This window comes from Aegilops tauschii, chromosome 3 (assembly GCF_002575655.3).
Source record: "Aegilops tauschii subsp. strangulata cultivar AL8/78 chromosome 3, Aet v6.0, whole genome shotgun sequence".
NCBI lineage: Eukaryota > Viridiplantae > Streptophyta > Magnoliopsida > Poales > Poaceae > Aegilops > Aegilops tauschii.
This window is the reverse complement of record NC_053037.3, coordinates 23,907,137-23,918,474: the sequence shown is the minus strand read 5'-3', so window position 1 is coordinate 23,918,474 and position 11,338 is coordinate 23,907,137. Positions and strand designations below refer to the sequence as shown.

At 42.4% G+C, this 11,338-nt stretch overlaps 1 protein-coding gene across 33 annotated transcripts; it reads right to left on the bottom strand.

The window, feature by feature from the left end:
* Positions 1 to 4,887: 4,887 nt before the first annotated feature.
* LOC109756150 (uncharacterized) lies at positions 4,888 to 10,712 on the bottom strand. 33 transcript variants are annotated; one of them, XM_073509879.1, is made up of 12 exons: positions 10,197 to 10,712; positions 10,066 to 10,098; positions 9,790 to 9,878; positions 9,506 to 9,558; positions 9,237 to 9,308; positions 8,728 to 8,940; positions 8,226 to 8,294; positions 7,345 to 7,994; positions 6,944 to 7,086; positions 6,461 to 6,584; positions 5,661 to 5,774; positions 4,888 to 5,308 (listed from the first exon to the last, which is right to left on the bottom strand). In XM_073509879.1, the coding sequence occupies exons 1-3, from the start codon at positions 10,641 to 10,643 to the stop codon at positions 9,816 to 9,818; spliced, it is 543 nt and encodes a 180-aa protein (XP_073365980.1). In that variant the 5' UTR covers positions 10,644 to 10,712; the 3' UTR covers positions 4,888 to 5,308; positions 5,661 to 5,774; positions 6,461 to 6,584; positions 6,944 to 7,086; positions 7,345 to 7,994; positions 8,226 to 8,294; positions 8,728 to 8,940; positions 9,237 to 9,308; positions 9,506 to 9,558; positions 9,790 to 9,815. The 33 variants fall into 33 exon arrangements, with proteins under 33 accessions (XP_073365980.1, XP_073365993.1, XP_073365995.1 ...); XM_073509892.1 differs by having other exon boundaries at positions 7,345 to 8,127; positions 8,733 to 8,940; positions 9,244 to 9,308; positions 10,197 to 10,710; XM_073509894.1 differs by lacking the exons at positions 4,888 to 5,308; positions 7,345 to 7,994 and adding an exon at positions 8,059 to 8,127 and having other exon boundaries at positions 5,496 to 5,774.
* Between the last annotated feature and the right edge of the window lie 626 nt (positions 10,713 to 11,338).

The following is an 11,338-nucleotide window of genomic DNA, read 5'->3' as shown; positions in this document are numbered from 1 at the left end:
ACAACAGACAATCTCTTAGCCGTGTGCAGTGCCCCCCTCCACAGTTATACACCTTGGTCATATCGTCATAGTGCTTAGGTGAAGCCCTGCGCCAGTAACTTCATCATCACCGTCGCCACGCCGTCGTGCTGACGAAACTCTCCCTCGGCCTCAACTATATCAAGAGTACGAGGGACGTCATCGAGCTGACCGTGTGCTAAACACGGAGGTGCCGTACGTTCGGTGCTAGGATCGGTCGGATCGTGAAGACGTACGACTACATCAACCGCGTTGATAAAACGCTTCCGCTTTCGGTCTACGAGGGTACGTGGACACACTCTCCCCGCTCGTTGCTATGCTTCTCCTAGATAGATCTTGTGTGATCGTAGGAAATTTTTTGAAATTACTGCGTTCCCCAACAGTTGTGTGCTGAAATGTCTATAATGTCCCTGAGCCGAAGAATGACTATGGTTGAATGTTGCATGTCTCCCTTCATAGTTCCATTGATGATAGCATTCACATTAAAAATAGCATTCAAATTTGCACCTAGCAGCAGCAAAAAAATACCGTTCACAGTTGCTAAGAGCAATCAAAGCAAACTTTTTTAACCAAACCATCTTCCCTTCACAGTAACATTAAGCATTCATAGTAGCCAGAAAAATTACATGATTGGTCCATTAATCCATCCATCTACGAAATACCTAGCACCATTCATCCATCCATCAAGGAAATCATGTACTAAGCATCTACATACATACATCTTATCCAACTTCCATCGTTCCATGTACAGGACAGAAAAGAAATAGATGAACAACCACCGAAGGAGGAGAGGCTCACCAGGCAGCAGTGGAAGGAGAGTTGCGGCCAGCAGGATGGGCTCGTTGGGGACGGCGGACGAAGGAGGCGGCCGGCGGGATGGGCTCGTCGGGGCCGGGGGAGGACTTGTGGCCGTCGGTTTAGGATTGGGGCGTAGGAGGCGGGGAGTATGACTCCTTCGGCCGACGGGATGGTGCGTGGGGGACGTGCTCGCCGGCTCCTGTAGGGCGGCGGGGAGGACGCCGGTAGATGGAGGGAGGAGGAGAGGTACGGGCGACGGGGCCTGTTACCTGGCGGCGGCCCAGCATTGGGCTGCAAGGCAGTTTGTGGAAGGGCATTTTGCTTGTAAATTTGTGCTGAAACAGGGGTATTTCTTAAAATCGAAACATTTTCTTTTGAGGGAGCTCCAGAATCGCTAGAATCGACCCAAAACGTTCCTTCTGTGTTACACTAGCGATTATGCTTCGATTTTGACAGTTCTACATAATCAAATCCAGTTTTTTCTAGTTTCTGATTTTCCACACACAAATTCTTCATAATCGGGTTAAAAGAACTGGGCCCAAGTCCTCCACGCAGGAGACCTAGGTTTGGTCCCTGGTTCCCACAAAATTTTCACCCCTTTTTCTCTCTTTACAGCAGCAAGGCACCTCCTCCTCCCAACACGGGTTCATGGGCCGGCCCATGTGCCCCTGTTCTTTTATTTCAAATTTTTTGCCTTCTCTTTTCTCATTTCAATTTTTGTTTTCCTTTCTTTACATTAACTCGGGATTTCCCAAAATTCCAAATTTAAAAATTAGTGAGTTTTGGAAAAAAATGTTTGTGAAATCATAAAATGTTCGAGAATTCAAAAAAATGTTTGGAAAATCATAAAATGTTCATGGACTGAAAAAATGTTGGTGATTTCAAAAAATTGTTCGCATATTATTAAAGAATTCATGATTTAGAAAAATATATTTGGAAAATAAAAATGTTCATGATTTTGAAAATGATCATGTATTCAAAACATATTCATGAATTCAAAGAAAATGTCTATGAAATTTTAAAAATGTTCAAAAAACTCAAAAAATCCTGAATTTCAAAACTTGTTCCCCAATTTCAAAAATCGTTTCAAAATTGTTCACCGAGTAAAAAACTGTCATGCATTTCACAAAATGTTCGTCTAAACAAAACAAATATTCGTGAATTTTAAAAATTGTTCCCAAATTTCAGGAATATGTTTGTCGATTCAAAAGTTTCCAAAAAAATTCACAAATTCGAAAAATAGTTGTGTTTTCATAAAATGTTTGGGACTTTGTAAAAAATCATGAATTTGAAAAATGTTTGCTATTTCAAAAAACATTCATGATTTCGAAAACAATTGTGGATCTAAAAAATGGTGAGAATTTCAAATATTATTCAAGAATTTATAAGATGTTCACAAAATGAAAAGAAAGAAAAAAAGGAAATGTAAATAAAAGAAAAGACATGAAAAAACTTGAAAAAAGAAAAGATAAACTAAAAATTAAATTAAAAGAAAAAGGGAAACCGGAAAGAAAAGGTAAAAACGTAAAATAATAAAAATAAAAACCAGGCAAAAAATGGTTCATTTCCCGAAAGCAGTGTACACTAAACTAATAATATGAGGTTTATGTAAACCTGTGGCTTAATGTTGATTTCCATATTGTTTGAAATTGTGTTCATAATGATTTTTTAATACTATCATGTGGTCTATTTGAGTAGTTCTAAATAGCTCAAGACTTTGAGCGACTAAGTATTTTATGTCTAGGTTTTAATTATTTTTTGGAAAGTATTTATATGTCTAGGGTTGGGAGTAGTTCGTGGTCGACGAGATTAGTTGTTAAAGTTTTAAACATTCTCTTGCACTACACAATGACAAGTGTGGCGTGGAGTGGCAGGCTCGTAGCCTTGGGATTTACCACGTCGAATGCATTGTGATCACATGGGCACCGGAGCCCTCATTAGCAAGGGTGGAAAAAAAGATAAGTGGCAACATGGCGGGGCACCGTGTTAAATAGAACAATAGAGGACGCTCATATGTCAAGGATATTGAGCCATACTTATTTGGCTAGCGCGTAATATTTTTGTCTCCCGAGCATATTTGCTAGTGTATTCTATGTATGTTGCCTGCGTTTCCTCCCTTAGTTGAGCTATGTGGGCCGTTCATGTCACAAAAAAGAAAAATAATAAGCTATGGGCCGTTGCAATGGCCACGAGTCCGTGTTTATTTCTTCAAGGGCCTGCGTTATTTTTCTTGTGGATGTCGATGGAGTCCCGTCCCGGTTTCAACCGTCAGCATCACACACACACGGTGGTCGCTCGTCCTCCACGCGTGTGTTTTTTTTTTTTTGCGGGGTCTCCACGCGTGTGTATACATCAGCAGTTCAGCACCCAGACTTTGTTTGTGGCCGACTTTGCTTGACCCATTCCAATAATAATGGTACAAAAAGCGCTATCATCAAAGTAGTAATAACTTTGGTATTCTCAGTTCATCGGAATTCAAGTCCTGGTGCTCGCATTATTTCTGAAATTATTTTAGAATTTCCGGCGATGCGCTTTCAGTGGGAGAGGACGTTCCCGTCGACGATGAGGCGCCTACGGTGACTTCATAAATACCAATATGATATGCCGTCTCAGTCTCTTGAAGGTCCTCATATAGGGGTAGGGTGTGTGTGTTTATATAGGTGACGCGCATACGTATGAATGCTTGCGTCTGTACTATGTTAAAAAATAGTACATGTAAACTGAGCGTCACTCGAACGGCTAGATTCTCTATGGTCAAATTAGTTCATTGGGGTCAAGTCCTAGGCATACTAGTAGAATGCCCGTGCGTTGCTACGAGCAAAAACCGAATACCTATACTTTGCCATGGAATATAAAAATATGGACACATAGATCAAATTTTTTTAAATTGAAATATACACATTAAGCATTGTGTCTTCCTATTTTCATCATACTCTTTCACATTTTTCCTTCTCGGCAATCTCCCTATCTTCTTAACATGCCAAATCGCTCACCATCCAAGAACTTATAACTTGATATATACCACCCATGATTAAATAGCATAGTAGAATGCCCGGTAGCGTGAGCTACAATACATATAAATGACTTAAACAAATGATTAAGGTCGTCTTCATGGTCGAAACTCATTTCTCCTTCGTATGTTTGGGCAGGTTCAAACATCAAATGGGCGCCCAGTGGGCTCCCCAAAATTCAACCGTCTAGATAGTCAAGGCTTTCTCAAATCTAGCTCATGTGGGGGTGAAATGTGGTTTCCCGGTATATCCCAACACACACAAAAAACCACCCCGCAACGCACCCTTCCCTTTCCCTGCCGAACCGTCTCCTTTCTACTCGGTTTTCCGCCATAGCACGGCATTTCTCGCTGAAGCCCTCTCCTTTAAAATCAGATGACGCCCATCTTCGTCATGGCACCCTCTCTCCATCACACCATAACTAAACAAACCAACTTCAACCCTTATTCCGGTCATTCTCAACCCTCACTCTTATCACAAAATCCACTAATTCGTGGTCTAATTGAGCCAGCGATCGACGTCGTCGTGGCAGGCCAACAACAAGGGACATGGGCGGCAACCGCCTCCCCATCTTAGTGCTAGGAGGTGAGCTAGAGCACCCAATGCCCTCCCCTCGCCGGCCAGCAAAAAACAGAGCACTGTGGAGTGCTCTGCTCGCCGGCGATGGGGCATATATAGGCAACTCATTGGTCTCGGTTCGTGGCTGGAACCGGGACTAAAGGGCATCCTTCTGTCCCGGTTCCTGCCACGAACCGAGACCAATGGTTGTGGGCCAGGTGCGAGGCCCATTGGTCGCGGTTCGTGCCAAGAACCGGGACAAATGGGCCCAGACGAACCGGGACCAATGCCCACGAGGCCCCGGCGGGCCCCCTGGCCTCACGAACCGGGACAAATGCCTCCATTGGTCCCGGTTTGTGGCAGAACCGGGACTAATGGGCTGGCCAAGCCCGAACGAAAGCCCCTTTTTCTACTTGTGTCGCCCACACAGCTAGCCAGCCGTTGGCCGTTTGCCGCATCATCATACCCCCAAGCTATCAAACAATATTGCTGACACTGCATATTTGGCTTCACGCAAAACTTTAGATCTCGTGTTGAATCTAACCTCATAGATTGAGTATGAAAACATTTACAAATATGTTGATACTAATGATAATAATATAATATATGATTCTGTCTACACCCGAGCATCTTCTCTAGCAGAATGCTCGGGTGTTGCCATAGAACAATATAAGAGAAATGCATCCAACTAAGTGTTTCATCTTAATATTAACAGGTATAATGCAAGGGAGGGTGATATGCCCCAATACCAACATGTGTCATTGATTGGTTGATGTGTGAAGTGTGATACTCTTGTTCTTATCTATGTCTTCAATAATGTGGATCGAGGTCCTTGCTTCCTCCTTCTATGTGCTTCACATCTCTTTGTCCTCATGGGTTTACTCTTCTATGTCCATCACATCTCTTTCACCTCATTGTGTCTCCTACATCATCACCTCATAAGGTGACTCGTGCTTGTGTCCTAGTTTTTTTAATTTTCGCAAACCCCTTGGTGTGTACTTTCATATATTCGTAGTAAAATTAAGGGATAGTGTACGAATGGCGAAAAACAACTCATAATTGCCACAAATGATTGTTGAGTAAAATAAGAAACAACACATAGTTGCATGAGACCAAGAAAATATCAAGTCTGTATGATTTATTAACTATTTAAAAATATTCCTAGATGAAATGACAAATGTTTTTGTAGTGCCAAATTAATTTTGATAAAATTGTAGAACCAGATCCTGTTTTACGAATTAGTCATTCGATTCCAGAGAGGGCATCACAACTTACATGTTTTGAGACAGCAAATCGCTCCGCAGTTATTCGCTAAAAAAAGTATCCAGTAATTATCCTTCCACATGTTGTTGCCCAATCACTGGACTTTCCTTGTTGGGAAGTAAGTTCCTATTGTAGATGAATTCCTTAATCGTTATCTTCAAAATTCAATTAATACAAGATATATAGCATAACAGCAGAAACAACGCTAAGGCAAAAAACTGGTGCATAACAGGGGTAGGTTCTTTTGAGCACATATCACCTAGCTTCCTAGTCAAATAGCCTTAATTGGACCTTCAAGGGTTCACGTCAAATTACTAAATACTATATTTGCAACAAAATAATCAACAACTTTGAATATGTTTAGGCATGTACGCTGTCATTCGAAAATTCAAGAAAGGAAACAGCCAAAGACGACACTAATACTACAAGAAAGCAGTGACAGTAAGCCATGCCTGTGCACTTAAGATTACGTCGGAGACAGTGATCGACGCTGTTTTATTTCATGAAATTCATTGCATAAAAAGGAGATATTTATCTACTGATATTATTCATTGTGCAATATGATGGAGAAATAAGCACACAGTGGAATCTTTGATCAAGCTAGATGTCAAGACTTCATGCAAGATACTGATTTAAATAATTGTAGTTATAAATTATAAATCATGTGACCATGAGCAGCAGTAAGGCATGCTTTTGCAGATCAGATAATAATTCAACATTGAGCATGAATCCATGAACCGCAAAAAAATGGCATGTTTCTTTTACTAACAGGAAAACTCAAGTCAACACATAGAAAGTTACGGTAAGTATACTTCATTCCCGAGTGGTTTGCGTTAGCCTGATAGTATGCGTGTCTAATAGATATTGCTTATCTCTCATGACAATTGATGCTCTCCTTTAGCTTAGGGCCTTCCAAGATTGAAAGGTAAATGATTTCTGCAAAAAGAAAGAAACATGAAAAATCTATTAGATAACAATAATCTTGGATATTGCCAAATGTGACTATATCAGAATTCTAAGCGCACATGCATTCTGTAGTTTTTTATGGACAAACAGGTATTTCCAAAACCAACATACAGCCTCCTGCCCTCCTGCATAAAGCTATCAGTTTTAAGCCCCAGACAAACCAGGCAGTAAAACACGCTTTTATTGTATGAATTATTAATGAATGAAAGGGAGATGTACATTTTTAAGAAAAAATGCATAACAAATAGAACAACACTAGCAGAGGACTCAAAAAAGTTAATACATATTTTTTTTGGGGGGGGGGGGGGGGGGGGGGGGGCATTACATACCCAGTGGTCATTCACATTGGCTGCCTCGGCCTCGCGTCGTTGTCCAACAGCACATCGTCCATGGCCGCGGGCCGCGCAACATCATCCAGGGTTGAATCGGCAACATGAGAGATGACATCCGATTTGTTATTAGTCCAGTTTACCTGTCATAAATTCAGAGAAACATCAATTAGATCACAGGGCTGTGTTGTAAATGAACAGGAACCGGTGCACTAAACATCTGTAAAATTAGGCCTGCTCATGAGAGCTCAGCAATAATACATAAAATCTTCCCAGTACCAATATGTAACAACGACATCAATATTAATCAAAAAAATATCCATAGCTAAGTGTTCCAAACTGAAAATTGAGACAACCCAATAATGCACAAGGAACCAGAGGAGGAGACATGGAGCATCTACCAGTGGTGGCCAACACATCTAACCAGGTCTCTTCGCGCACCTCTCCAGGGTCTCCGGCAGCGACAAGCTCGAACTGCCCCCACTTTCGTCTTCGTCGCCCCCGCCTGCTCTGGAGTCTCACAGTCCAGCTCGTAGTTGGTGACGAGATTGAAGTGCGTCTTGTCGAGCTCGAGCACGAGCACGAGCCCCTCGCCCTAGTCAAGCTCATACACGTCACGGGTGTTCTGGGACCCGCCAAGCATACGAACGGCGGGGCGTACCCACTGACGCCATACTCGTCGGAGATGAGTCGGGCGATGGGGGAATCGACCCCACCAAGACGGGCGGGGTCGTTGAAGCAAGCAAGGGCGAGGGAATCAATTTCCTACTTTGTGTTGTTCTCCCTCCAGACTCCACTTGCTAACACCACCAATGGAGTAGTGCTTTCATCGTCTTTGACTCGTCGTGGTACGTAGTCACGGAAAATTCTTTTATTGTTTTCTCATTAAGTAATGTCTGCTCTTTTGCTCATGGCAGCAGTCTTGATTAGTTTGCACCCGCAGCATTTCATCAGACGTAAATATAAGGGTATGCCCGAACATTGCTTGTCAGATTATCCATTCCTTTCCTCTCATCCGAGATGCATCAAGAAAGTGAGCCAAAACTGGGAACTAAAGGTGCATATAGTGAATTAGTAATGCACATAGATAGACATATAAAATGTGGCAAACTAACCATGAGGAACTCTTTGCCTCTTAGAAATGAAATAACAACTTGGTTCAGGTAGAAAATGAAATACTCCCTCTGTCCCAAAATAAGTGTCACGGATTTAGTACAATTTTAGTGCAAAGGTGTACTAAGTTAACGGCACTTATTTTCGAACAAAGGTAGTAGTAAGTTACCTGAGATAATGTGCGTATGATTTAATGATTAAATGACCTGACAAAAGGGCTCCCTCTGTATTAATCATTCTGCAGAAAAAACAAAATTATGAGTTCCTTGCTCTGAAGCACCTAACTGCAGTTTTGTAGTAAATGTCTGAAAAGTAAAATCATGCTAAAATACATGATATATGTCAGCAAATACAAACTTTTTTTCATTTATATGTTTAGTAGAACTAAATCAACATATATAAATGGCAGGCATTACATCCATCAGAGTCCAAGGCTCTTTTTGGTGTCTTCAAATGCTGCACCCACTACTACCGGTTGGCTGGAACAATTGCTGATTTTTAATGACTCCCTCCATCTTAATCTTTCAGTATAACTACAATTGATTAAGAGCTCCTAGCTGTGAAGAACCTAACTGCAGTTTTTTTTAATAAATGTCTGAAAAGTAAAATCATACTAAAATGGATGATATATGTTGCAAATATGAAGTATAAAAAGAAAGTTAATAATATACCATACAGTAATATGAGTAAACTCTGCAGATCTGAACATGCAGGCTTTAGCATCAGGGATTATAGCTTTGGCAGTGAGTTTCTCCTTCCAGCACACAGACATTGCCTTGTATCTCTTTGTACAGACCTCAACATGAGAATCTTGTGAACTTATTTCCATTACCTTGGGATGGTGAAATCTTTATGATACAAAGCTGATGCATGTATTAGTTAACCTGCAGAGAATTCCATATTTTGATCTATATAAGTAAGAAAGCGTACAAATGAGGAATAGCTTTATTTAGGGCTTCTCATATAGGCCATTGAGTAAATTGCATGAAAAAGAGTCTTATGTATTAAAATAGAAACACACAATTCATAAAATATTCAGGAACAAACAAAATATAGGAAACAAATAGAAACATGTAGTTGGTAAAGGAATCACACAAATAAATTATGATATATGATAGAAATTGCCAATGGCCTTAGTTACTGCTATCCAATATTCTGATTTCTGCAGTTAACTACTAACCCATGACCTGTAATCCAATATTACTACTCCGGATTAGTAGCATCCTCCTCATTCCCATCTTGTTCATCGTCCCTGTTACAAAGAAACATCATCTCGATGTAAAATCATAGTGCTTGAAACTAATTCGTATCTCTAGCAGTACATTACATCCGATGTACTGACTGAAAAAAAATATAATCAATTTCTAGCAGTACATTACATCAATGTTAGGAAAAATGTGTAGTTGGCTATGTCGCATGTCCGTTGCTGGAAAAGGGCCAGAAGAATACCTTGGTCCAGAGAAATGGGGTTCAGTGCACACAACCCTCGTAAAATAACCTGGCTGAAAGGATATTAGAGTATCAGGTACCCACAGCGACACACATCCTAATTAAAACGTTGGATAACCTGATAAAAGTGTTTCTCCGTGTACCAGAAGCACGGGTGCATGAGATGGACTAACTATGAGATGCAAAACTCTGTGTATTTGTAGGCATCTTTTGATTTTCTCAAGCATCAAGAAGAAAATGGGGAATACGCGAAATACACTTCAAGTTTTATGTGTGGAAAATACCTGAGAGCACAACCAAAGCACGCCCCTCAATTTTTTCGCTCAGATATTACTCTGCTCAACTCCTTCACCGGGTCCAGTGAAACATCAACCTAAAACAGCAATTGCAACCAGTAAACCAAATGCTTGATACTTTTATTATTCAGAAAACACACAAAAGTTAGGTGGAGGGTTAAGACTACATCTCATGTTTGAGTTGTACCGAAGGCCAAGGGTGGAAACAGTTTGACAGAGCACATAGTTAGAACCAAGAGGGTGGAAGAAATTAGTAGTTAGTACCTTGGGGAGATTAGGCATTGGTCCATTGACGAACTGCAAAACACAGTATCACATATTGGGCAAGTCTGAAACCACATTAGCATGGCAAATCAGAGCGGAAAACACGATTTTGGATGAGGATGGTTTTGTACCTGCACATGTGCAAAGGGACCCGTGAGATCAGGCTGCGCGCGGTCCAGCAGCGTGTCCTCCTCGTCCTCGGCCGCCTCCGTCTCCTCCTCCTTCTCCTTCTCCTCGTCCACAGGCTCGGCGGCGGCGACGGGGTCGGCCACCGCTGCTCGGGCTCCATCAGCGCGGCTCAAGCGGCGAGGCAGCGAGGCATGGCGGGATAGGGTTCGGGTTGCGTGCGGGAGCCGCGCTTGGGGGCGGAGTCGCGGCAAAGGGTCGTGAGGCAGGAGGTGGCGGCGGCGCCCGTGGCAGGAGGTGCTGCTCCACCGACGTGGAGGCTCTACGGCGGCTCCCCCGGCCGGATCTGGCACTCTCTCCGTCAGATCGGATTGGGGAGGGAAGCTCCGCAGGGATCGGCGGCAGATCGATGGGAGGGCGGCGGAGAACGATCTGCTGTGGGCACGAGGCATCGATCGTAGGTTTTTTTTTTGGCATGGTTTTTTTCACGGGGGATTGCGAGTTAACGGAGGTGGGAGGATGACGAAAAAACCGGAGGTGGAAGGATGACGAAAAAAAACCAGCGAAATTAAACCGCGTAGACTATTCACCAAGTCGTCCATTAGGAGTAGAGATTATTGGGAGGGTGAGTGTCGGTGCATGTATATAGGCGTACGCATTTATATTGCATTTCTCTAAAAAAATAAAAAATGATAAAAAATAAAATACTTCTCTAAAATGTAATAGTATTTTTTTAATTTCATAAAATATATTTTTTCCCAGCTTCACCATATCATAAAAAGACTCCCAAACAAAGGCGAACGAAGGCCAGATTTCAAATAGATCCACCGAAGACCAGCACCAACCGAATCATGTGAGATCCGATGGATAAACACCTTCACACGCGCTCACTAGACACACCATTGGGACGGGGATAAAATGTGGGAGACATTATTTCTATTGAGGGACATCATCGTTGCCACACAACCCCAACCAAGATGTTGAACTTAACAAGAACGAGAACAGGGTCCCTCCCGCCGGGGGGGGGGGGGGGGGGGGGTCCTCTGCACCTCCATGGCCCAAAGGCCATCAAAGATGGGATGGACCGGCGGCAACGCCGACGGGAGGGAGGAGGAAAGCCTGAGGTATGTTCTTGGGGAGGAGCTAA

What these genes read in the sequence shown, in the direction of transcription:
- LOC109756150 (XM_073509879.1), bottom strand. Translation starts at nt 10,643, where the DNA reads ATGCCTCGTGCCCACAGCAGATCGTTCTCCGCCGCCCTCCCATCGATC. An exon ending in GTCCCTTTGCACATGTGCAG is followed by an intron (nt 10,099 to 10,196) that starts GTACAAAACCAT and finishes TGTGTTTTGCAG; the next exon opens with TTCGTCAATGGACCAATGCC. An exon ending in CAATGCCTAATCTCCCCAAG is followed by an intron (nt 9,879 to 10,065) that starts GTACTAACTACT and finishes TTGCTGTTTTAG; the next exon opens with GTTGATGTTTCACTGGACCC.